Consider the following 24,495-nt stretch of genomic DNA (forward strand, 5'->3'; position numbering starts at 1 on the left):
TGCTTTTCTGGCAAAATGTTCTGTGGTAAATAAGCAGATTGTGGCAGAAAATCAAACAAGACATCTGACTTCACCTTTGACTGTGAGCCTGTTTCTCTCTAATTTGCATAAATATAGGTACGTTGTACAGAGGGAGATAAAATTCTCCATTTCTCTGATCTGCTTATTTGAAGGAAGATCTCAGAGGGAAGTACTGAAGCCACGGCATGTTTGAAGAATTAACTGCAGTACAGATAAAAAGCTTTAGAAGACCCCACAGGAGGGCTTTGATTTGAACAGTGAAATTCAGCTTAAAGAGCTTGAATTGGCTAAAAGAAGAAAAAAATAACGTCCTGGTTTATGAAGCCCTCTGGAAATAACAACCTGTGGATGTGTTTATTTGCCATGGGAGCCTGATGTCTCTCCCCCTTTTTCCTCCAACCACTGGGCAGCTTTGGCCAGTCCAACCCACTCCATGGGGCTGCTCCTTTGGTTCAGTGCAGCTATTTTCCAGAGGTTTGGAAAATTAACTTGCTAAAAATAGGGATATTGGGCACAGGAGAGCTGCAGTGGGAATGGGGATGAATGCAGCAGTGTGTGTGCAGAGGGGCAGTGGTGCCTGGGGCAGGGGCTGCTCAGGGCTCAGGAGCAGCTCTCGTAGTAGGCGACTTTGCTCTTGATGCTGTCCCGGATCCTCCCCACCTGCTCCTCCAGCCCCGACAGCCGCGACATCCTGGACACCAGAGCCTTGTTGCCTTCCTGAATTTCTGACTCTAAAGCTGAGGAGAGAGGGCAGGGCAGGGAAGGGTTAAGTGGTGTTGTTGGGCAGAGCCTCCACCTCACTCCTACACAGCTCTGACAGGGCAAGAAAACCAACATGCTGCACTCCCTCTGCTCCCCACCTCTAAACACCCCTAAAGCACCACTCCCATTAATTGTGAGTGCCAAAAAATGGAAGTGAGTGTGTGGAGGAAAACGGGAGCACAGTGGCACTGCAGCCAGGGCTTCCCTTCGTGCTGGCACCCGTGAAAACTCCCCATTTCCTGGCCCAGCACCACCAGCTACAGCCCAAATCCCTCCCTCACTGCCCAAAACACATTGTCTGCCTCCTCACTCCTTCCCCTCACCCCACAGCAGTCCAAGCTCTCCCCTGGGGTGTGATTGAGCTTGTGAGAGCCTTACTTTCCATCCTGAGCATGATGCCCATGGTGTCCTGGAGGAGAGCCTGTGCCTCCCGGCCGATGCTCTGCACCCTCCTGCCCTGCTCCCCCAGCGCCGGGCCCTGCCCCACCCTGCTCTGCAGCTCCAGGTACAGCTCCTTCACCTGGGCAAAAGCCTGGCCAAAAGCAAACAAACACTGCAGGTGAGATCCAGGCTGTGCACAAGGGGCATTTCCAGCGTTGAACCCTGTTTGGATATTAAATGGAACAGCACCAGAGCTCTGTCTCTGTTAGCAATGTGTGACAGTTTGTGATGCGCTCAAGGACTGACACACGGCTCCACGAGCTGCTCTGCCTCAGGCAGGACAGCCCAGAGTTCCCAGCAAAGGGCATTAGGGAATGGCTCTGGAGGAATGCAGCAGTGGGACAATGCTGTGGTGTGCCAGCACAGCAGCCAGGACTTGCACAGGAAGGTCTGGCCTCGCTCAGAGCAGGGCACAGCTGGCAGTGCTGTGCTGGCAGCGGGCACAGCACGAGCTGGTACCTGCTGGGCAGTGCTGGCCCTGCTGTGTCCCAGTGAGCTGGTACCTGCTGGGTGCTGCTGTCCCCACTGTGTCCCACTGGGCACACCCTGAGCTGGTACCTGCTGAGCACTGCTGGCCCTGCTGTGTCCCAGTGGGCACACCCTGAGCTGGTACCTGCTGGGTACTGCTGTCCCCACCATGCCCCATTGGGCACACCCTGAGCTGGTACCTGCTGGGCACTGCTGGCCCTGCTGTGCCACTGTCCCCACCATGCCCCATTGGGCACACCCTGAGCTGGTACCTGCTGGGCACTGCTGGCCCTGCTGTGTCCCAGTGAGCTGGTACCTGCTGGGTGCTGCTGTCCCCACCGTGCCCCAGTGGGCACACCCTGAGCTGGTACCTGCTGGGCGCTGCTGGCCCTGCTGTGTCCCACTGGGCACAAACCGAGCTGGTACCTGCTGGGCACTGCTGGCCCTGCTGTGCCACTGTCCCCACCATGCCCCAGTGGGCACACCCCGAGCTGGTACCTGCTGGGCAGTGCTGGCCCAGCTGTGTCCCAGTGAGCTGGTACCTGCTGGGCAGTGCTGGCCCTGCTGTGTCCCAGTGAGCTGGTACCTGCTGGGCACTGCTGGCCCTGCTGTGTCCCAGTGAGCTGGTACCTGCTGGGCGCTGCTGGCCCTGCTGTGTCCCAGTGAGCTGGTACCTGCTGGGCGCTGCTGGCCCGCTGTGCCGCCGTCCCCGCCGTGTCCTGCGTGTCCCCGGCCCGCAGGCGGTTCTGCTCCGTGCCCCGCTGCAGCTGCAAGAGCCGCTCGGCCAGCCCGGCCAGCCCGGCCCCCATGGCCACCACGTTCTTCTCAGCCGGCCCAAGGACAGCCTCGATCTGCGGGCACAGGGGTCCCCGGGGTGTTCGGCCACATCCAACCCCCCTGTGCAGGGACAGCTCTGCTGGCTGCAGCACAGGACGGGGACGGCGCTCGGGGTGGTTTTTGGGAGCTGCCGCGCATCCCTCACCTCGTCCAGGCGCTCCTGGATGAAGCGCAGCGAGGAGCCCGAGCCCCTGAGGGCCCCCTGGGCCTCCAGCAGCACGGTGCTGGCTCGCTGCAGGGTCCCCAGCACCTCCTCCACGCTGCCCTCCACGGCCTTCGCACGGTTCCTGGGGACAGGGGGAAGCAGCCAGGAGTGAGCGTGGATGAGGGCACAGAGTGGAAGTCGAGGGCACAGAGGTAAAATCAGGGAGCTTGGGAAGCAAGAGGATTGCTAAGGGGAGGTTGCAATGTCCCGCTCCCAACCACAGGTCTGCACTCCAGCAGGTTTCCTTGCGAGAGGAACATCAGCTCTACCTCACAGCCTCAGGCAGAGGAGACCAGCTAAGAAGGGGAGAGAAACATCCTCCTTGAAGCTAGTCAAAAATTTCATGGTTCATGACAAGGCATCAAAGGAAAGCACTGAGGCAGTTTCAACGGCCAGTGTTCTGCTGACGGTGGGACTGCTCAGGCTGGGTGACAGAGCTCTGGAGAAAACCAAGCTCCCCTGTCTCATCACTTCCAGCAGGTTAAGCAGGTGTCAGACACTGCCAAGGAGTTTACAGATTTATCCTGCTGACCTTCTCGCTGGAGCATTGCTGCAAGTCAACTTGTGACAAAGCAGATGCTCCAAATTGGCAAGGACACCCTGTAATTACTTTTTAAGGGACCATGGGATAATTGTCCCAACTTTCACCCAGAAAACAAATAGCCCACTGACTCTCCCCGTGCTCTCTTGTGCAATTGGGATGTAGGTCATCCATACCAACTAATACCAGGGCAATGCTGTCACCTCCCAGCACAGGCACTCGAGATAAGGAAAAGCCTCCACTGCTTTTGATAAAGCCTTTCTTGTCCTGGTATCTATATTGGGATCTATTCTTGGGAGATTTATTCACCCTGGGGCCCCAGGGAGGTGTCTGGAGATTTCAGACTCATTCTTTTAGGCGCTGGATGGACACAGAAGATCCTGGCCTAAAACTTCAGATTGTGCAAGTCAGGACAGCTCGGGCAGAGCGAGATTTGACCCCAGCTGAGAACCACCAGTTCCACCCCAGCCAAGGCACCCTCAGCTGCCAAGGGCTTGAACCCCCACCGACCTGGCCTGCTCTGCCTCCTGCTGCAGCCTCTTGGCCCTGGCGATGTCCTCGGCCGTCTGGGCAAGGATGTCCTCCGGGCACTGCAGCGCCGTCGCCAGCCTCTGGATCTCGGCCATTCTCCTCCGGACTGCGGCAGCGTCCGTGGGGAGGCGCAGGGACAGAACTGACTCACTGATTTCCTGGATAGAGGCAGGATCCGTGTCCTTGTCTGCAGAGCCAGCACACACACAGCGTCAGGGAAAGTGGGAGTGCGAGGGAGGAGGAGGGCAGCCACCCATGCACATCCCACGCACATCTCCTCATTCCAGCTGCCAGGATCCCTTCTGAATTAAACTCTTTGAATTCCATGCACTTCTCATTCACACCAGCAAAACTTTCAGGAAGCAGCTGAAGTGATACCTTGGATTTGGCAATGATAACATCATGGCTGAGCCCAGAGCAGCCAGGCAGCTCTCACTGAGCAGATGAGGGTGTGATTCAAGACAAACATTTTTCATTTCACAAATACAAGTTAATAAATCAGAGGCGGGCAAAGCCCAAGGGACATTAGCCCAGCGATTAGCTCAGAAATATCTTCACTCATCATTAACACCAGGCAGCACCAAATGACCTGATTTTCTTATTCAGCTAATGCTCAGGAGGCTCATTATGTTATTACAATCTGTCTGCGAACAATAAGTCATCCCATCGGTTTGTAGGACAACAAGGAATTCTCATCTGATTAACAGCCTGCCCCAGAGAAGGGTCATCTGTCTGTCTGTCTACATCAGCGTGCGTGGCCAGAAAACCTCTCTGCATCAGGTCCCTGCTGGCTGCCAGTGCCCATCCCTGCAGTGCCCAGGGAACACCTGGACGTGGCACTCAGGGCACAGCTCGGACTCGGTGACCGTGGAGGTGTTTCCCAAGCTCAGTGATTCCTGCTCACAGCTCACACCGGCTGTGTCCGTGCCCAGAGCTGCCCCAGCCCCGCAGTGCCACAGGTACCTGCCAGGAAGCCGCGCAGGCGCTGCAGGAGCTGCCGCACGCGCCGCACGTCCCCCTGGATCTGCGTCCTGGTCACCGCCAGCTGCTCCGCCAGCCGCCGCGTGCTGCTCCGGATCTGACCCGCCGACAGCTCCGTGGTCTTGACCTGCACACAGCAACGGCCTCCGCTGGATCCAGAGCCCACAGCCCTGCCCCAGCTCTGGCCTGGGCCAGGCGCGACGCTGCTCCCTGTTCTCACCGTGCCAGAGCTTTAGAGGACTGTAAATGTTAAAGGCTGAGGGTTGGATGTGCAAAGGAAGCTGTCAAAGAGGGACAGCACCATGTAGCTTTTAAAAATGCCTTTGAAATGGATTTTGAATTACTTTGAAACCTCACTTCCTCTTTGCAACGCAGAGAAAGAAGCTGCAAGAGCTTCTTGAACACTCTCTGTATCAAATGCACCAAACCCGCAGAGAGTTTTCCAAATTCCCAGCCCTTCTGCCGTACTGAGGGAGAGAGAATTCCTTGTGGTGTGTCCAGTTCTCCTCAGGCGCCTTCATCTGCACACCCAGCAGGGAGCCTCCCGCTCCAAAATCCCTGCCTTTCTGAAGCTGCCCAAGGCATCACACAGAGTGTGAGGTGGGTATCCTGGCTCTGTGCTGTCTGACAGGGGACGGGCAGTGCCCACACTCACCAGCTGTGCCGTGTCCTGGAGCCGGGCACTCAGGCTGCTGAACTCCTTGGCCGCTTGCCCGGCCGCAGCCAGGGCCCCGCTGGCCAGCGGGAAGAGGCCGTGGCAGGGCTGGCCAGCCCCACAGACAGAGCTGTTGTCCCGAGGGCACAGCAGCCCCGGGCAGCGGGCAGGGGTGCACGGCTCCACTCGGGCCCCTCCGCACACCTGGGCAGGGAGAGAACAGCTGGAGTTGTGCTGGGCACAGCCTGCAGGGAGGCAAACACAGCCCTAAGGGATGGCAGACCCTGTTCCCTGTTCCCAGGGAGCTGGGAACTGCTGGGCTCACACTGCAGGAGCTCTGTGGGCGCAGGAGGGAGCCCAAAAGGCTGGCAGTGACACAGGTGGCACAGCCACACTGCAGATGTGCCACCATCAGAGAAGGGCAGCCAGAGCTGGATGCCCTCACCTGAGCCAGTGACACTGGGTCAGCACAGCCTCACCAACCCAAAAAAAGGAGCAAAGCAGGAGTAAAGCAGGAGCCAAGCCCCAGTGGCTCACAATGTGTAAAAGCAACGTGTGGAGCAAACATCTCTGCAGAATGACCCATCTGCCTGCGTGCTTTGGGGCAGAACTGGATGAGGAGCCCCTGGAGAGCAGCAGCTCTGACTGCGGCATCTGGCAGAGCTCCCCCCAAACCCACAGTGCAGCAGGGCACGTGCACAGCCAGGCCAGGCCAGGCTGGTGGCTCAGAACGTGCTGGTGCCCCCAGCAGCAGAGAGGGGAGGCTGGTGGTCTCCACAGCAACCGACACCGGGATGGATCTCCATGGCAATGACAAAGCAGAGAAGGAGAAAGAAGAGAAACCTCATCCAGAATTAAAGTGGGTCTTGGAGATACAAGAAGTGACACGGGAGTCCCCAGAGCAGGGGTGGGAGGGGGTGGAGGGCAGTGCTTTGGGATCCCTGGGCAGGGGGTGCTCGGCCAATTCTTCAGCTGAGTCTGTCTGGGCAGAGATGTGTCCTGCCACACCTGAGGAGAGGCACTGCAGGATGAGACTCCTGCCTGCTGAGCCCTGCAGGGCCCCCTTGGAAAGCAGGAGCAGTGAAAAACCTGCTTTGCATCTTCACCTGGTTGATGGCAGGGGTGAGGTCGGGGGCTGAGGCCAGCTGGCCCTGCAGGGCCACCAGCCGGGCCGTGCTGGCAGCCAGGTCCCGCTGCAGCCCCGCGGCGCTCCGGCGGCTCTCCCGGGCCTGGGCCAGCAGCCCCGGGGCCCCCTGCGCCAGGCTGCCGGCGCTGCTGGAGCTCTGGTAGGCAGAGCGGATGGTCTGGAAGGCTCCTGTGGGCATAAGGGATAAATGGCACAAATGACTCAGAGACGCCGTGCAGCCCCTCGGGGAGGCTCTGCCTCTGCCCTGCACAGGAGAGGGTGCAGCCAGGGATTAGTCACCAAAAACTCCTTCTAATTCCAAACACCTTTCAGCCATGCCCTCAGCGAGATCGAGGTCTCCTGAAGGACTGAACTCAGGGAAGTCCCTTCCATCTGTGCACAACCTCCGTGCTCTCAGTGCCTCGTGGATTCAGTGACACTCCCAGCAGGGCTGGCCCCTTCCCACCCTCCCTGGCAGCAGAGATTGCGCTGGTGGGGAGCAGGAGCACGGAATGAGCTCAAAAACACCACAGCAAATACCCCAGAATGTGAAAGGCAGGTCATGGAGCAGGGAGCATCCCTGTCACTGGGACAGGAGATCTGTTTGCTGTTCTGAGGCTGCTAGGGGTAAAAATCGCTCCTCATCCACCAGGGGGAAACCCTGGCAGCCAGGCTGAGGTAAATTAATGACTGCAAATTAAGAGATGCTGCAGAGCTGTACCTGCCAGGTCCGTGCTGCGGCTGCTTTCAAACTGGGTCTTCTTGCTCTGGTACTGGGAGCTGGTGGCAATCAAGCTGCTGTTGAGGGCTTGGAGCTCCCTGGATAACGAGGCAGTGTCATCCAGGAAATGAAGGTCGGGATTTATGCCTCGGACCTGCTCCCTGGGAGAGAAAAAGAACAAAACGTGAATTAGGTAGAGAACAAAGGACCTGCAAACAGAGATCAGGGCTGAGAGGGCCACCCGTGCTGGGGCACTGCCAGCACCTGGCAAAGGGACACTTCTGAGCCCAGAGACAGCCCAGGACAGCCAGGGCCTCTCAGGTTTACAGAGGGAGGAGCTGGGCTGCAGCCCCTTCACAGCAGGGCCGTGTCCACACAGGGACCAGAATGCTGGATGTGCCCTGGGAGAGCCACCACACATCCCTGAGTGCCACCACACATCCCTGAGTGCCACCACACATCCCTGAGTGCCACCACACATGCCTGAGAGCCACCACACAGCCCTGATTGCCACCATGTCACCCCTGAGTGCCACCACACATCCCTGAGTGCCACCACACAGCCCTGAGTGCCACCACACATCCCTGAGTGCCACCACACATCCCTGACTGCCACCACACATCCCTGAGAGCCACCACACATCCCTGAGAGCCACCACACAGCCCTGAGTGCCACCACACAGCCCTGAGAGCCACCACACAGCCCTGAGTGCCACCACACATCCCTGAGTGCCACCACACAGCCCTGAGTGCCACCACACAGCCCTGAGTGCCACCACACATCCCTGAGAGCCACCACACATCCCTGAGTGCCGCCACACATCCCTGAGTGCCACCACACATCCGTGAGAGCCACCACACAGCCCTGAGTGCCACCACACAGCCCTGAGAGCCACCACACAGCCCTGAGTGCCACCACACATCCCTGAGTGCCACCACACAGCCCTGAGTGCCACCACACAGCCCTGAGAGCCACCACACATCCCTGAGAGCCACCACACAGCCCGGAGAGCCACCACACATCCCTGAGAGCCACCACACAGCCCTGAGAGCCACCACACAGCCCTGAGTTCCACCATGCCACCCCTGAGTGCCACCACACATCCCTGAGAGCCACCACACATCCCTGAGTGCCACCACACATCCGTGAGAGCCACCACACATCCCTGAGAGCCACCACACATCCCTGAGTGCCACCACACAGCCCTGAGAGCCACCACACAGCCCTGAGAGCCACCACACATCCCTGAGAGCCACCACACAGCCCTGAGTGCCACCACACATCCCTGAGAGCCACCACACAACCCTGAGTTCCACCATGCCACCCCTGAGTGCCACCACACAGCCCTGACTGCCACCACACAGAGCTAGGTTGGGCAGGGGCAGAACCAAAGCAGAACCAAAGCAGAACCAAAGCAGGACCCAAACAGGACCCAAACAGGACCAAAGCAGGACCATAGCAGGACCCAAACAGGACCAAAGCAGGACCAAAGCAGGACCCAAACAGGACCCAAACAGGACCAAAGCAGGACCCAAACAGGACCCAAGCAGAACCGAAGCAGAACCCATGCAAGGGCCCACAGCTCCCGGAGGAGCAGGGACACGCAGCCATCCCTCACCTGACGGCCGCGAGCGCGCTGCCCGCCTGTGCCAGCCCCTGCAGGGCGCCAGCGGGGTGCCCCAGGATGGCCCGTGCCTGCTGCAGGTCCTGCAGCGCCCGCGAGAGCCGGGGGCCGAGCTGGGAGCCGCCCGCGGCCGGGGGCAGCCGCGCCGTGGCGTTGGCCAGCCCGGCCTGGCGCTGGCGCAGGCGCTGCACGGCCCCGCCCTGGCTGTGGAAGCAGGGGTGGCACAGCTGGCAGCCGGGGTAGGAGCCGCAGTGGCCCTGCTGGCACTGGTCACAGCGCGGCCCGCTGACCCCCGCCCGGCACAGGCACCGGCCCGTGGCCCTGTCACAGCCCAGCTCCTCCGTGCCCTGGAAGTCGCAGTCGCACTCTGGGACAGGAGAGAGAAGGTGGCGGTGATGAGCTTTGTGTCTGCACAAAAACAGCCCCTTAATTAGGGTTAATGAGGCCCCAACCCAAGCTGACATCCATCCCCTCCCAGCTGCTGGGACCAAGGTGGCACAGGCAGAGGAACAGGATGAGCCCCCAGGCCCAGGAGCTGGCACAACCCCTGACCCCACAGGGCCAGCCCAGCATGGCAGGACTCGCCCAAATCTGCTGGGACCAAGGTGGCACAGGCAGAGGAATGGGAAGAGCCCCCAGGCCCAGGAGCTGGCACAGCCCCTGACCCCACAAGGCCAGCCCAGAGTGACCCAGGACTCGCCCAAAGCTGCTGGGACCAAGGTGGCACAGGCAGAGGAATGGGAAGAGCCCCCAGGCCCAGGAGCTGGCACAGCCCCTGACCCCACAGGGCCAGCCCAGCATGGCCCAGGACTCGCTCAAATCTGCTGGGACCAAGGTGGCACAGGCAGAGGAATGGGAAGAGCCCCCAGGCCCAGGAGCTGGAACAACCCCTGACCCTACAGGGCCAGCCCAGAGTGACCCAGGACTCGCCCAAAGCTGCTGGGAGGGCGCTGGTGGATAGTGGAGATGAACTGGGAGGCGGTTCCAGAGAGGAAATGTCTCTCACCAAGCAGCACAGGGATAGGGATGTCAGCACATGGGCCAGCTGCTCCTTTTCCCCGGTAATCCGTGGTGCCCCCCAGGAAACACCAAAGCCGTACCTGTGCACCCTCCCCGTGCATCCCTGTAGTGCCTGGCTGGGCACTGCTGCTGCCCCAGGGCCGAGCACGTCTGTCCTGTGAAGCCATCCCTGCACGGGCACTGTCCTGTGAACTGAGAGGAGGCACAACAGGGACACCCCTGCTGGACACTTCCCTGGCAGAGCCCTCCCCCAGCTGCTCCTGACCACCACAACCAGCCCATGGACCATTTCCTCCTCTCAGTCTGTGCCCGAGGTGCCCGTGCCAGGCTGCAGCTCGGGCACAGGGTGCACACAGGCTCCAAACAGCCCCAGCACCACAAGGCTCAGCCTTGTTCCAAAAACAAAGCGATCGCCCACGAGCAGCTGCTTTGCCATCTCAGGTCTCCTCCCCACGCTGAGCTTGTTTGGAATCTATCTTAGGCTCTTAGAATTTGTCATGTTTGGGGTTTTTTTTACATTTAACTTTAATTTTCCCAGTTGCCTCTTAAGCCTGAAGTGGCACACATGCATTTCATTGACAAATGAGCGTAATTAACTTCCCTCGCCTGTATGAAGATGTCTTATTAGCACTTCCTTGATAAAGATCAAGCTTGTTAAAGTGACTTAATCTTGCCTCAATAATTACCACCTTCTTTCATTTTCCTTAATAATCTGCTGTGGTGTTTTCTAAGAATTAGGAGAAGGAAAATAGGAGTGGGATGCACTGGGGAGCACATGGCTGTTTGTGTGAAGGTTCCTATGGATAGGGGAAGGGAAGGGAAGGGAAGGGAAGGGAAGGGAAGGGAAGGGAAGGGAAGGGAAGGGAAGGGAAGGGAAGGGAAGGGAAGGGAAGGGAAGGGAAGGGAAGGGAAGGGAAGGGAAGGGAAGGGAAGGGAAGGGAAGGGAAGGGAAGGGAAGGGAAGGGAAGGGAAGGGAAGGGAAGGGAAGGCTCAGCTGGGTTGGAGGTACCTGGTTGCAGTGGGGGCTGTGGGAGCCGTGGGGGTGGCAGGCACAGGGCTGGCAGCCCTGCCCGCTGGCCAGCCCCCAGTGCCCGGCCGCGCACTGCCCGCAGTCGCTGCCCACCACGTTGGGCAGGCAGAAGCAGCTGCCGGTGTCACCGTCACAGGGCACCGTGTCCTGCCGCGTCCCCAGGGCGTTGCAGGTGCATCCTGCAGCAGGGAGGGGCTGGCTGTGGCAGGAGCAGCCTCTGGAGGAGCCACAGCCCCCCAAAGAGGGGCTCTGCCCCTCTCCCTTCCCACCCGAGCTCAGGAGATCTGCGCCTCGCTCTGACAGCCCCCCAAGTGCAGCAGCAGGAATTGGAGCCCGAGGGGCCTCCGCATCCCCCAGCCCAGGGGTCACAGCAGTGCCCTGACCCGTGCTCTGCATGGCATCACCTCCTGAGCCCTGGGGACACCCCCAAACCCCACCTGCCCCATGCTTTTTGCTAAACATACACCTGAAACCACCCCCAGACTGAACAAGGAGCTTTTATAAACCTTAACAAATAAGACCCTTGGCTTGGAAACCCCAAAGCAAAGCTGGGCAGGACCCGGGTCCCTTTTGGAGGGGGCACCCCGGGGGCAGGGGGGTGTCCTGGGGGTACTCACTGCGGCACCCAGCGGGGTTGGCAGCGGCCAGCTGGGCAAAGCCCGGCTTGCAGAGGTGGCAGCGATCCCCCTGCACGTTGTCCTTGCAGACACAGCGCCCCGTCCCCGGGTCACAGGCAGAGCCGGGCACGGTGCCATCCGGGTCGCACTCACAGGCTGCAAACGGGCAAGAGATGTCCCAGCTGAGGGGGGCAGGTCCTGGGGGACGTGCTGGGGGGTTCTGGGGTGTCACTCACGCAGGCAGGCCTCGGGGTGGCTCAGCTCCTGCCGCGGGTTACGGAAATAGTTGGTTTTGCAGCGCTCGCAGTTGTTGCCCTCGGTGTTGTGCTGGCAGTGGTCACATACCCCCCCGCTGGCCCCGCCGCTGGCCTGGTACAGCTCGGGGTCAAAGTGGCACGAGGACGAGTGACCATTGCAGTCGCATCCTAAAAAAGCCCAGAAAACGGCTCAGCGGGAGCTGGAACCGCGCAAGCCCCTCTGGCAGCAGCAGCGGCGGCACTAGAGGGTGCCCAAGGCTCCTGTGTGACACAGTGACACCGTGACAGCCCCACAGTGGCACCAGGCGCTGGGCACTGCTGCAGCCCACGAGAGGCACCGTGCCACCCCCCAGCCCCACAGAGTCCCAGGAAGGGGCTGGGAGCTGCGGGCTGGGCAGGATTTGGGGCGGGGGCAGCACTGGCCGTACGCTGGCACTCGTGGGGGTCGCTGTCCTGGGCGGGTGCCCAGGGCCGGGCGTTGAACAGGGCAGCGCAGCGCTCGCAGTGCGGCCCGGCCGTGTTGTGCTGGCACACGCAGTGCCCAGGGACCTGCTGTGTGAACAGACACCCTGTCACCCACCCTGGGACAGTGACCAGGATAAACCCTCACCCTGCCGCTGCCCCTCCAGCTCTTGCCCATCGAAGAGCCTCCCACAGCCACATATGGTCACTATGACTGGTGACCAAATGGTCACTATATCCCCAGGAGCACCCCAGGCAGGCAGTGGAGCCATGCCAGTCATGCCCAGACCGCTGGCAGCCCACAGCAGAGATATCCCCATGGTGCCCAGGTGCCTGGCAGGCAATGGAGCCATCCCAACCGTGCCCAGACCCCTGGCAGGCAATGGAGCCATCCCAGCAGTGCCCACACGTCTGGCAGGCAATGGAGCCATCCCAGCAATGCCATGCCCCTGGCAGGCAATGAAGCCATCTCCATGGTGCCCAGACCCTGGCAGGCAATGGAGCCATCCCAGCAGTGTCCATGCCCCTGGCAGCCCATGGCAGAGCCATCCCAGCAATGCCATGCTCCTGGCAGGCAATGGAGCCATCCCAGCAGCGCCCATGCCCCTGTCAGCCCATGGCAGAGCCATCCCAGCAGTGCCCAGACCCCTGTCAGCCCATGGCAGAGCCATCCCAGCAGTGCCCAGACCCCTGTCAGCCCATGGCAGAGCCATCCCAGCAATGCCATGTCCCTGGCAGGCAATGGAGCCATCCCAGCAATGCCCACACCTCTGGCAGGCAATGGAGCCATCCCAGCAGTGCCCAGACCCCTGCCAGCCCATGGCAGAGCCATCCCAGCAGTGCCCATGTCCCTGGCAGGCAATGGAGCCATCCCAGCAATGCCCACACCTCTGGCAGGCAATGGAGCCATCCCAACTGTGCCCAGACCCCTGGCAGCCCATGGCAGAGCCATCCCAGCAATGCCATGCCCCTGGCACCCGCGCTCACCACGCTGTGCTGGTTCCCTGCTGGGGTGCAGCTCTCGGCGTGGCCGTGGCAGAAGCAGCTCCCCAGCACCTGCATCTCCGTCACGGCGTAGAAGGTGCTGGGCGAGTGGTAGCCCTGGCGGGGGATGTGGGGCAGCTCCGTGAAGTTGATGCGCAGGTTGGTGAAGGGCCCCAGCTCTGCTGGGGACAGGGGATGGGTGTGAGGGGCAGCAGGTGCCCAGCGGAAGCTCCTTGCAATTGGTGGGGAGGGTTTGGAGCATGGGAAGGAGGACTTGGCACAAAGAGCAGCAGCTGGGCCAGCAGCAGTGACCAAATGCTGCTCCTTGAGAGCCCAGATGTGCAGATGAGGGTCCCCCAGGGGTTACCCAGCTCAGCACTTCCCACCCTGCAGGGAGAACCACAAGGAGCCTCAGTCCCCTCTCCACTCTGGACGAGGCCCATTGCTTACTCTCCATAGCTTGGCTGTAAGAGGAGCTGATTGTAGACCCCAGGTCTCGGACACTGAATTTCACCTTAGAGGGCAAAAAGCCAGAGGTTAAAAAGCAGGAAACTCGAGCTGCTCTCTGCTCCTGCTCTGGGCACTGTGTGCTCTGGACTTGCCTTTGCCACTAAACACAGGGACAGCCTTTAGAGCTGCAGAGGATTTTACAGTAAGTCCAACACAACAGCTCACCCATCACAGAGCAATGACAGCTTTCCTGCCAGAGGAGCAGGAACCTTCCCAAGGACTGCCCTCAGCAGCCACCGGCCCCATCCTTCCCCAGGTGTAAGAGACTTCCACCCCGCCAACCCTCACCAGGTGTACAAGGTTTCTACCCACCCAATCCCTCACCAGGTGTACGAGGTTTCCACCCCCCCATCCCTCACCAGGTGTACAAGGTTTCCATCCCCCCATCCCTCACCAGGTGTACGATGTTTCCATCTCCCCATCCCTCACCAGGTGTACAAGGTTTCCATCCCCCCATCCCTCACCAGGTGTACGAGGTTTCCAACCCCCCACTCCTCACCAGGTGTACGAGGTTTCCAACCCCCCACTCCTTACCAGGTGTACAAGGTTTCCACCCCCCCATCCCTCACCAGGTGTACGAGGTTTCCATCCCCCCATCCCTCACCAGGTGTACGATGTTTCCATCCCCCCACTCCTCACCAGGTGTACGATGTTTCCATCTCCCCATCCCTCACCAGGTGTACGAAGTTTCCACCCCCCATCCCTCACCAGGTGTACGAGGTTTCCATCCCCCCACTCCTCACCAGGTGTACAAGATTTCCATCCCCCCATCCCTCACCAGGTGTACAAGGTTTCCAACCCCCCATCCCTTACCAGGTGTACAACGTTTCCATCCCCCCATCCCTTACCAGGTGTACGAGGTTTCCATCCCCCCACTCCTCACCAGGTGTACGATGTTTCCACCCACCCCAGCCCCAGGGCCACAGTGGGGTCCCTGCCACCCCCCAGTCTGTACCGTGCCCCCGTGCACGGGGTGTCCCTGCAGCTCCTGGCACCGGGGGTCCTGCCAGCCCTCGGGGGGCCCGCGGGGCACGCGGGGGAAGGCGGTGGCACAGTCGGAGGCCAGGTACTGCAGCACCTGCCACGTCCTGCCCGCGTCCACGGAGCGCTCGATCAGCATCGCTGCGGGCGGCGACTGCGGGCACGGACACACACACAGACAGACACAGGGGCTGGCACCACGGGCGACACCAGGGGTGACACCTCACGGGCAGAGGAGCTGCCCACAGACACCAACCCTGAAGTGCAGCACGACGCTGTCCAGCTGGAACGTCTGCTCCAGGTCCAGCTGCAGGGACACGCGCTCGACACCTGCGGGCACAGACAGGCACCGTCACAGGGACGCGCTGGGGACGTGGGGACAATAATAACCAGTCAGGCCAGCCATTTCCTCCCTCCTCCCCATCCACAGAGCTCAACACCGTTCCCTGTTCCCCTCGGGCACGTCACTGGCAGCAGTTTGTGTCCCTCACCGTTCTGGGACTGCCACCAGCGCGCGCGGCCGGCCGAGGACAGCACGTTCTCCACGCGGTGCCCGTTGTAGCTGTGGGGCAGCCTGGAGTCACACCTGCAGCACTTCATGCTCCACTGCAAAAGAAAGGACAGCAGGAGTGACCATCCCAGCATCCCAGGGGGAAAGGGCTCAGGGGTGAGCAGGAAGGGCAGGGTGGATGCAGTAAGGACCAAGGAGCGGCAGCACAGCTCAGTTAGAGATGAAGGACCACGATGACAAGACTGCCAACACAGGCCTCAAGTGCTCCCCTCCACACCTCGGTGAAAACCACAGCTCAAGGTTTTATGGACTATAAACCCAAAATGCTTTTGACCAACACAGATTTTTGGCAAACCATCAAAATTGTGGCTTTTTAAGCAACCCCCCTGGTTTCCACAACGCCAACACTCGATAGAAAGCCCTTTGCAGCTTTTCAGGACTGGTTTGCCCTTTCCACACAGCAGGGCTGTCTGGGGGCAGAGGAGCCTTCCTCTCCTATCCAGGGCTCCGGGCGATGCTCGGCCCCCAGGGCTCTCCCCGGGGAGCAGAGCAGGAGCGAGCAGTGGGTGAGAAGCCAGGGGGTGGAAGTCGAGTGGCTCAAAGTTCAGCCCTTCACTTGTGCAAGTAATCCAAGGAATAAACAGAGATTTAGCGCGGGGAATGTGGGGACGGGAGAAAACGGTCCCCGGGGAGCAAACAAATACCCAAAATGTCACTAACCGGGCAACGCTCCCTGCAGGCACCAGCAGCCACCGCCGCGGGGCTCCCGAGCCGGCTCAGGAACGGGCAGAGAGCAGGGGAGGGGGTGAGCAAGAGCCGGGAGTGGGGAAGGGCTGGGCAAGGGGACAGGCAGCACAGGGTGGGCGAGCAGGATGGGCGAGGACCACCGGGAAACGGGGATGGAGACACCCAGGTGAGACCACGGTGGGGAAGGGAAGGGCTCGGGGGATGGGGAATTAGGGAGTGATGAGGAATTCAGAGATGATGGGGAATTAGGGGATGATGGGGAATTAGGAGGTGGGGAATTAGGAGATGAGGAATTAGGAGGTGGGGAATTAGGAGATGATGGGGAGTTAGGAGATGGGGAATTGGGAAATGAAGAATTAGGAAATGATGGGGAATTAGGGGATGATGGGGAATTCAGAGATGATGGGGAATTCAGAGATGATGGGGAGATGGGGAGATAGGAGATGATGGAGAATTGGAAGATGGGGAGTTAGGAGATGATGGGGAATTAGGAGATGGTGCCAAAGCCCACAGCAGCATCCCGGGGGGGACACAGGGAGGCCCCAACTGAAGCACTTAGAGAGGAGCAGACTCCAGGGACTGCAGAGGCCACTGGCAGGGGAAAGATTCTGCTCAGGGTGTGAAATGAAGGGTTCAGCACCTCCAGCCTGGTGGGAAACAGGGTATCCTGAGAAACTGTGGGTGCCCCATCCCTGGAAGTGTCCAAGGGCAGGTTGGATGGGGCTTGGAGCACCCTGGGATATTGGAAGGTGTCCATGACAGGGCACTGGAACTGCATCCCCTCCTCCAACCCAAACCTTGTGGAATTCTGAGCTGTCAGTGGCCTGAGCAGCAGAGCAGCCTCCCAAATGGAGCAGTGGGACACGTCTGTCACACTGACACATCCCAGAGCCTGAGGGATTAGAGATGGCAGGAGCCAGCCCTGGCAGCTCAGAAAGGTCACCCTGGGTGCAGAGTGGGTCTGGGGGACAGCAGGGGACAGGGCCTGGCAGGGGCACAGCTGGCACAGCGAGGGCAATGAGATCCCCTGGCAGGGCTGGCAGGGGCTGCAGTGACAGCAGGGGCACGGGCAGGTCTGGGGGCCCAGGGAGGAATCAGCTTTCAGTGACAGCAGGGACATGGGAGGTGACAAGTGACAGCAGCACTTCACAGCCACCCTGTGCTAAAACCTTCCACGGGCTGCTTAAAACAGAGCAGCCAAATCCAGCCCTGAGCAGGGCCTGGGAAGGGACAGGTCTGTGCTCAGGGGAGCAGCAGGAGGTGGCAGCCACTGGGCCACGGTGACACCACAATTTCTGGTTTCCCCTTTAGAAATTAATTTGTGGTTTACAAAAATTAGTCTGTGCTTTCATTCCTAACACATCCTAGACCTGAGTCTGCTCTGTCCCAGGCCTGGGAACCCTTCCCCAGCTGGGTGCACAGTGAGATCCTCCCTTGAAACCCATCTGTTTCCATATTTTCCACAATCTTTATGTTCTCTGTCTATAAATACCCCAGCACAGGAGTTGGCAAACTACAATATTTATAACAATATCACAAAGTAAGCAAACATAGCACTGAAAATATATAATCATGCAATTTCCCTGGCTCTACCAGTGAGAATCACAAATAATTTAATCAGGTCTAGGCAGAGCTCATTTCAGATAATGGCCACGAGCAGCAAATTGTCAGGGAGCTGCAGGAATTATCCACAGAAATAATCTACTGAACAATTGCCAACGGTGATTAAACTTCCCACCAGTTCTGACTGTGCTTAGCAAAGGAGAAAGGAAGGTTTTCTGCGAGGGGAAAGGTTAATCTCGGTTAAATTATTCATTAGCAGTGACTCGTGCATACTTATGAGATCATTCACACAGGCAGGACAGCGGCACAATGCAGCTGCAGCCCCACTTCCAACGTGGTGCTAAATCAAGATGTGGCTTCAACTCTGTGAGACAAACCCTTCCCAGGCAGCCCAGGGCTGGCTGGGTGCAAAAATCGCCTTTTTTTTCCCCTTTTTTCTCAGTTTTCTTAATTAAGACTAAAATTAACACTGGAAGCCAAATTCATTTCACCTCCTCGGAGTAAATTGTGAAACCCCTGTATTGCACAATAGCAGGATTTGCTCTTACCAGCTGTGACTATGTGTCTCAAAGTTCCTTGGGACAGAGGGAATTACCAAAAATTACAGCCCAGAATGAGGAGAGATTTACCAGCACGTACCTTTTTCCAGCTTTCTTCCATGTGTTTTTTTTTTTTTTTTTTAACCAGGCTCAGTGGATCTCTGGGAGCTGGGCCAGGAGCACACAGTGCTGAAGCACTGTGTGATAAATTTCAATTATGTGATAAACGGCAATTACATGATAAATGGCAGGGAAGATTTTGGGATCTACTCTGGGTCAGCCACCCCGGGGCAGCGCTGCCTCCCTGCACGTCCTCCCCTGGGGAAGGGCTGCCAGGGCCATTTTAGGAAGGTAAAACAGCCTGTGGGTCTGCCAGGAAATCACTTCTCACCCTCTGTGCCTCCAGGCTACTCCAGAGTCACCCAAAATATGGGGTTTGGAGCTTCTGGGATTAAGGGAAATTCATTCCAGACTTTTGAGAGATAATTCACAACACAGTTCTGTGGAAGGCTACTGTGCTCAGAATAAATAGAGTCATGTTTCAGAAATAAATGGAAGGGGGGAAAAGTCCACAAAGAACAACTTGGAAATGCCCAGGTGACAGTTCTGCAGGGTTGTGCTGCTCTCCCCCTGGCCTGGCCTTGTGATCCAGCTCCTGAGCAGCCTCCCTGCTCGTGCAGGGCAGCAGATCTCACACGATTTCAACCTGATGCTGCCTGACCAAAGCTATTTCAGGAGCTCCTGCTGCCTTTTAACATGAGCAGAGAGCCCTTGAAATAAAAACCTCCTGGCACAGGAGCTCAGCCCAAAATAAATTGCACTAATTCATCAGCAGAAAGGGAAGCTGAGCCGTGGAACAGAGACCTCGGGGGTCCCAGCTCGTGGCAGGGATTCAGCACTGTGTCTGTCAGGCTCCTGGCACTCAGCCTCCCACCAGGCAGCTCTTGCACAACCAATATTCCACAGGGAGAGCAATTGCCATTCCAATTTTATCTGGGAACAATCTGAAATTTATACACACACCATGATTTTGGGTTATTAAACAATGGGGTGAGGCCAGCTGTAAGTTACATGGGGGACAAAGGCAGCTGCAAAGCCAAGTTATGTAATTCCCCATCCCAACCCATTTTCTGCAGGACAGTCTCTGCTCCAGCAGTGTTATCTGCAGGATATGGCTGTGCCAGGCTCATGGAGCAGGGCTTGTCATGCCTGGGAAGAAATCCATACATTTGCCATGGGAAAAGGCAGCAGAAGTTCCTGTGGCTCTGTCATCATGGTTAAACTTCCCAGTGAGCAACTGGTATTCACTAAACTGGACTGGGATTCAGTTTTGGAACACAGATCTACCACAGAATTGTGGGGTTGAAAGGGAGCCATGGGATAACTGAGTCCAGTTCCCACAAGGACACCCCAAAATCCCAAAGAGGTTCTCTTTGCCATGACACCAACGTCACTTCCTTGCCTGGCTGGGTGGAAATGCCACTCAAAACCAGTGAGGTTATGCTCAAAACACAGAGAGGGCTCTGCCCCCAGCTTGGCTTTACCCCAGATTCAGAGAGGGCAGCAGAGATGGGTGAAGACATGAGTTGGACAAACATCCCAGGGATGAGGCTCAAGGAAATGAAGTTCCTTTCCCTCACTTAAAAGCAAGCATGTGGGTGCTGTTTTCCTCACCCCATCTGTTCTCACATCAGCAGAACTTCATCTGAAATCTGCCAGGATGGTTTGACAGGCTGCAAACCCCAAACTGCACCAGCTTATCCCACACCCCACCCGGGTCCTGCTGCCTCTGCAGCTCGGCTGCCAGGCAGTGACGAGATGTCTCCAGCATGTGTCAATCTGCAGCCAAAAAAATGAGATGCAGGGAAGGGAGGAGGGAAAAAATGATGGGAAATCGGCTTTTTCTTCAGCAGGTAGGGGCACATCCGTGCAGCAAAGAGCAGGGCGTGCCTGATGAGATAAGCACTGAGCAGCAGCTGTGCTTGCTGCATTACCTCCAGCCCATCAGGAGCACTAATTATTCAGTGCAAACCCCTGACTTGATGAAGAAAAACCCCAACTGGAAGCCGTGCTTCGGTCCCATCCAGCCCCAGCTGCTCCATGTGGATGCAGTGTCCTGTAAACCTCGCTGTGGGTGTGGGACAAGGTGAGCTGGTGGGGTGGGCTCCCAGCTCCCTGAGTGACTCAGGCAGGTGGCCCAGCAGATGTAAGCACTAGCCAGCACCAGCCAGGCTCCAGACCTGTCTGGCACTTCCCTCCTGGCAGACATTGGCCGGTATTTTTGGAAGCAGCCAAAGAGGAGCTGGTGCTGAGGCTCCAGAGATGCTGCAGCGCAGCCCTGCCAGGCAGCTGCCACCATCCATCAGCAGCAGGGAGCCCTGTGTGTGCCAGGAGCTCCAGAGGGCTCACATCTCCCTCCCCTGGCTCCCACAGGCTCCCCTGGAAGATCTCCTCTCCATCCCCCATGGTCATGTCACCCTGACACCAGAGCTGATAGAGTGACCGCCCACCCTCCACATCCGCCCAGTGCCCACAAAGATCAGAAGGCAGAAAATCCTATGCAAAGAACATTTTAAATATCAAAAGTGTCCCAGGGCTGGAGGGTGAGGAGCCCCAGTCACAGCCCCAGCCTGCTCCACGCCAGCAGCTCAGGGACACAGCTCTGCTCCCCTCCTGCCTGCTCTCCTGCCCTCCAGGATCCCACAGGGATGCTCAGGGTGTCTGGGAGAGCACCCTGTGCCTCCCCTTGGCTGGAGGTTCCAGTGGGAGCTGCTCCCTGCTCCTCGGTGCTGTGCAGACATTTACATATGTGCATACATATTTAATATAAAACATACATATTTACATATGTAACACGTATATTTACATATGTAATGTTCTATAATTAAAGGAGAGAAGTGTTGACTGGCTTGACTCACGCCTCAGTCCATCACAGTCTTTCCCACTGAGCCTTTCCCTCAGCACCTCCCTGTCTCCAAACCCACCCTCGCTTCTTTTCCTGTTTTATTTTCAGTTTCCCTGCCCAGCTGGCTCCAGCAGCACCTCCCAAGCACTGAGTGATTTCCAGAGCAGACCATTGGCCTGCCTGCTCCCACTCCCCCCTGCCCTGCTCGCTGCCCTGTGCTATAAATGGCAGTGCTGAGTGTCCTTTCTGCATTTCACCGAGCCCCCCGCCAGGGATGGAGCAATCAGGAGTGCAAAGTATAAAGGTTAGAGGGATCTGCAGCTGGGGCAGACAATGGAGCAGAGGCTGAAGTTGATGAGTGACCACCAGGGTTGCAAAAGAGGGCCCTGGGGCCAGCAGGGCACTGCAGCAGCCACAGCAACCCCTCATCTCATGCCCTCTGCTGAGGTTGCAAAACCACCTCCAGATTTGTACCTATTTGGCAACTGAACAAGAGCAAGGCTTGCAACCAAAAAAAGAGTCCTAGGAGTCTATAAATTAAACGTGCATGCTTTTTATAGGATGGGAATAGGGAAATTGAGTTCAGTTTTGCTTAAATTAGGGAAGTAGGGAAAGGGAGGGAAAAATTAGGAAATGTTGAACCCGTGGGGATTTCTCCCTAGTTGAGAGTTGCTATAATCAAACCTCCATCAGCAATTACAGCTGTAGAGCAGAAATTGGGGGATTTGCTATCAGTGACTCTGAATCTCTCATTTCAGTAAAGGAAAGGAGCAAAATGTGAGGAAGCAAAGACCCCATTCCCAGAGCTAGAACTGGAGAATCCAACTCAACATAATGTTAATTATGTTAATGATCTAAACCCCCTTTAACCCTGGTTCTTGTAAGGGATGAAGGATATGAAAACCAAGTAGTTTGGGGATTTGTAGCCTGGAAGAGAGAACTGCAGCCTCACTCCCTGCCTTCCTCCAGGAACCCCCACTGCCCAGCCCTGCACTCAGCAGGTCACTCCTGCTCCAGGGGTAGCACAGCCAGCAGACATGGCCAGGTCCACTTCAAAGATTCCAAATGATGCAGAGGATCACAGTGATGCCCTTAAAAGAGCTCCCAGGGTCAGCAAAGGGGGTCACCAGCCCATTCCAGCTGCTGTTGGGATGAGCAGCTTAATCAGGGTTTTGTCCACACTCACTTCCCAAGCACAAGGCCCCCATGCCCCCTTTTCAAATAAAAACCACTGCCAAAAGTCAGTGCCTCATCAGAGGCACATTTATGAGCAATTTCCCTCATCTATAAGGAGAAATTTGGAATGAAAAACTAGTTAAGCCACGGGAAACAGTTTCTTTGTGTGGTGAGCACAAATCCTGATCCCCGAGAGCAGCAGAAGAGCTCCAGAAAAAGGGAGTGGAGGAAATGCCTGACTGTGACTGTCAGCCTAGAAAAGGACCTGAGGGAGGAGAGATGCAGCATCCAGGAGGATTTGGTGCTCACACCCCTCTGGGCCATCCCTGAGCTCAGGGATGAGTGGAAACCTCTCCAGCCCAGCCAGAGCACCACTGGCTCCACAACAAATCCACTCACAGCCGCATCTTGGCCTTCAGTTTGCAGGGGAATTAAAAGTAGGAGAGTGACTCACTGCTCCAGAAAACACTGCCCCACTGGAGAGCTGCCACCTCCTTTCCTCTGGAGCATCTCTCCCAGGACCCTTTCTGCCTGTCCTGCACTGAGCCCTCGGGCTCCTCCCAAGGCACTTTGGGGTTAACAGCAGCCCCAGCAGGGCTGTAGGAAGTGCTCCCACCAGGGACACTTCACCCCTGCAGCTCTCAGCTCTGTGCTCAGGCAGATCTATCCTCCAACTCTCCCAGTGCCTCGGTGGCAGCTCTGGGAATCTGCAGCTGGATGCAGCATTGTGCCCCAGCAGGATTCCTGCCCCCACACAGCAGTGATTGGAAACAGTTGTTCACTTCAGCAGCTTATCCAAGTCTTTGTGAAAGGCCTGAGATGTTCCCATTTATGACAAGTAAAATACGAGTTTAGTTTATAACTAAAATGTCCACAGGGCTTGGGGTGTTTCACACACAGTGCTCATGCCAGAACCTTGCTGTCCCTGCTTTCCTGCTCAGTTCCTCTCCCATGAGGACTCCAGGGGACACTGCAGGTGGAGCAATGGCCCTGCAGGGCTGTGGGGGGGCAAATCCCAGCACCACAGAATGATTTGGGTTGGAAAGGACCTTCAAGCTCATCCCATTCCACCCCAGCCACGGGCAGGGACAGCTCCCAGGGGCCCAGCTCAGATGTGCCAGTGGGGGAGGATGGGGGGGATGAAGGCATTCCCATCCCTCCAGGAGGTTTGGGGAGCAGGGTGGGCAGGGCTGTACCTCTCCATGGGGTGTGCAGTACGTCTCAGGCTTGCTGAGGCCGCAGGTGGAGGAGGCTCTCAGGTGAGGGGCTCGTCCCAGCAGCAGGTCCCCGGGGGCAGGGAAGCAGGCTCCCTGGGAACAGGCTCTCTGTGCTCCCAGCAGCTGGGGGGCAGCTGGAACAGCAGGAAAAGGGATCAGGGAGGCACAGACACCAACCAGCCCCCCAGAACAGTTTGCTACACCAAACCATGAGGCTATGCCTAACACCTGTGCCAACAAAGAGAAGGGAGTTTCACCCCGAGGTACCTTTATTTTAATAATAGTGCTTTGTACTAAGAGTTACTTCCAAAACACTTGCTTGCCCTGGCTCCAGGTTTTGGACTGCAGGGGAGGTCTGTGCATTGCCCATCAAACTGACCAGCCCAGGTTGGTGTCCCCTGTCCCCAGAGCCAGCCCAGACTGATGTCCCCTGTCCCCAGAGACAGCCCAGACTGATGTCTCCTGTCCCCAGAGCCAGCCCAGGTTGGTGTCCCCTGTCCCCAGAGCCAGCCCTGGTGATGTCCCGTGTGTCCTGTCCCCAGAGCCAGCCCAGGTTGGTGTCCCCTGTCCCAGAGCCAGCCCTGGTGATGTCCCGTGTGTCCTGTCCCCAGAGCCAGCCCAGGTTGGTGTCCCCTGTCCCCAGAGCCAGCCCTGCTGCTCAGGACAGAGAGCAGCAGCCTCCTGCCAGCCCCCAGCACTATAACCAGATCTCCCAGCAGCAGCGCTGCTGTTTAGCCAGCTGCACCCCTGCTGGTTTGGAGCACTGTGAGCGAGCCTTACCCAGCAGGACAAGCACTGCCCACGGCCACAGCTGGCACAGAGGCTCCATTCGGCCACACCTGGGGAAGTTTGCAGAGACTGAAAAGAGCAGAAAACATCGGTTCAAAAGCTCAGTCCAGGTCCTCCTTCCTTTTCACTTTGCAGGGAGATACTTTTAATTAATCTATACAGAATAACATGGGGGGAAAATCAAGAATAATAAAGAGGAAAATCAGATGCTCAAACTGAATTTGCCTGTGAGGCAACGAGCCCCCGCCCCAGCCCCGCTGGTGCCAGGAGGGAA

General features: G+C 57.9%; 1 protein-coding gene across 2 annotated transcripts; it reads right to left on the reverse strand.

Annotated features, from left to right (window-relative positions):
• Positions 1-5: 5 nt before the first annotated feature.
• On the reverse strand, positions 6-24,278 carry LAMB3 (laminin subunit beta 3). 2 transcript variants are annotated; one of them, XM_056511187.1, is made up of 22 exons: positions 24,213-24,278; positions 23,412-23,566; positions 15,266-15,380; positions 15,031-15,104; positions 14,749-14,928; positions 13,734-13,797; positions 13,287-13,462; positions 12,266-12,386; positions 11,817-12,005; positions 11,581-11,736; positions 10,943-11,142; positions 10,014-10,125; positions 8,908-9,280; positions 7,290-7,450; positions 6,549-6,757; positions 5,443-5,646; positions 4,770-4,914; positions 3,786-3,993; positions 2,675-2,816; positions 2,367-2,543; positions 1,162-1,315; positions 6-758 (listed from the first exon to the last, which is right to left on the reverse strand). In XM_056511187.1, exons 1-22 carry the CDS (start codon positions 24,259-24,261, stop codon positions 622-624), a joined length of 3,501 nt encoding a protein of 1,166 aa, XP_056367162.1. In that variant the 5' UTR covers positions 24,262-24,278; the 3' UTR covers positions 6-621. The 2 variants fall into 2 exon arrangements, with proteins under 2 accessions (XP_056367162.1, XP_056367161.1); XM_056511186.1 differs by having other exon boundaries at positions 12,266-12,389; positions 24,213-24,277.
• Between the last annotated feature and the right edge of the window lie 217 nt (positions 24,279-24,495).

The sequence above is a fragment of the Oenanthe melanoleuca genome, chromosome 26, assembly GCF_029582105.1.
Source record: "Oenanthe melanoleuca isolate GR-GAL-2019-014 chromosome 26, OMel1.0, whole genome shotgun sequence".
In the NCBI taxonomy this organism is placed as follows: Eukaryota; Metazoa; Chordata; class Aves; order Passeriformes; family Muscicapidae; genus Oenanthe; species Oenanthe melanoleuca.

What these genes read in the sequence shown, in the direction of transcription:
- LAMB3 (XM_056511186.1), bottom strand. Translation starts at nt 24,261, where the DNA reads ATGGAGCCTCTGTGCCAGCTGTGGCCGTGGGCAGTGCTTGTCCTGCTG. An exon ending in CAGGGAACCAGCACAGCGTG is followed by an intron (nt 12,390 to 13,286) that starts GTGAGCGCGGGT and finishes CTGTTCACACAG; the next exon opens with CAGGTCCCTGGGCACTGCGT. An exon ending in AGCGCGCTCGCGGCCGTCAG is followed by an intron (nt 7,451 to 8,907) that starts GTGAGGGATGGC and finishes TTTCTCTCCCAG; the next exon opens with GGAGCAGGTCCGAGGCATAA.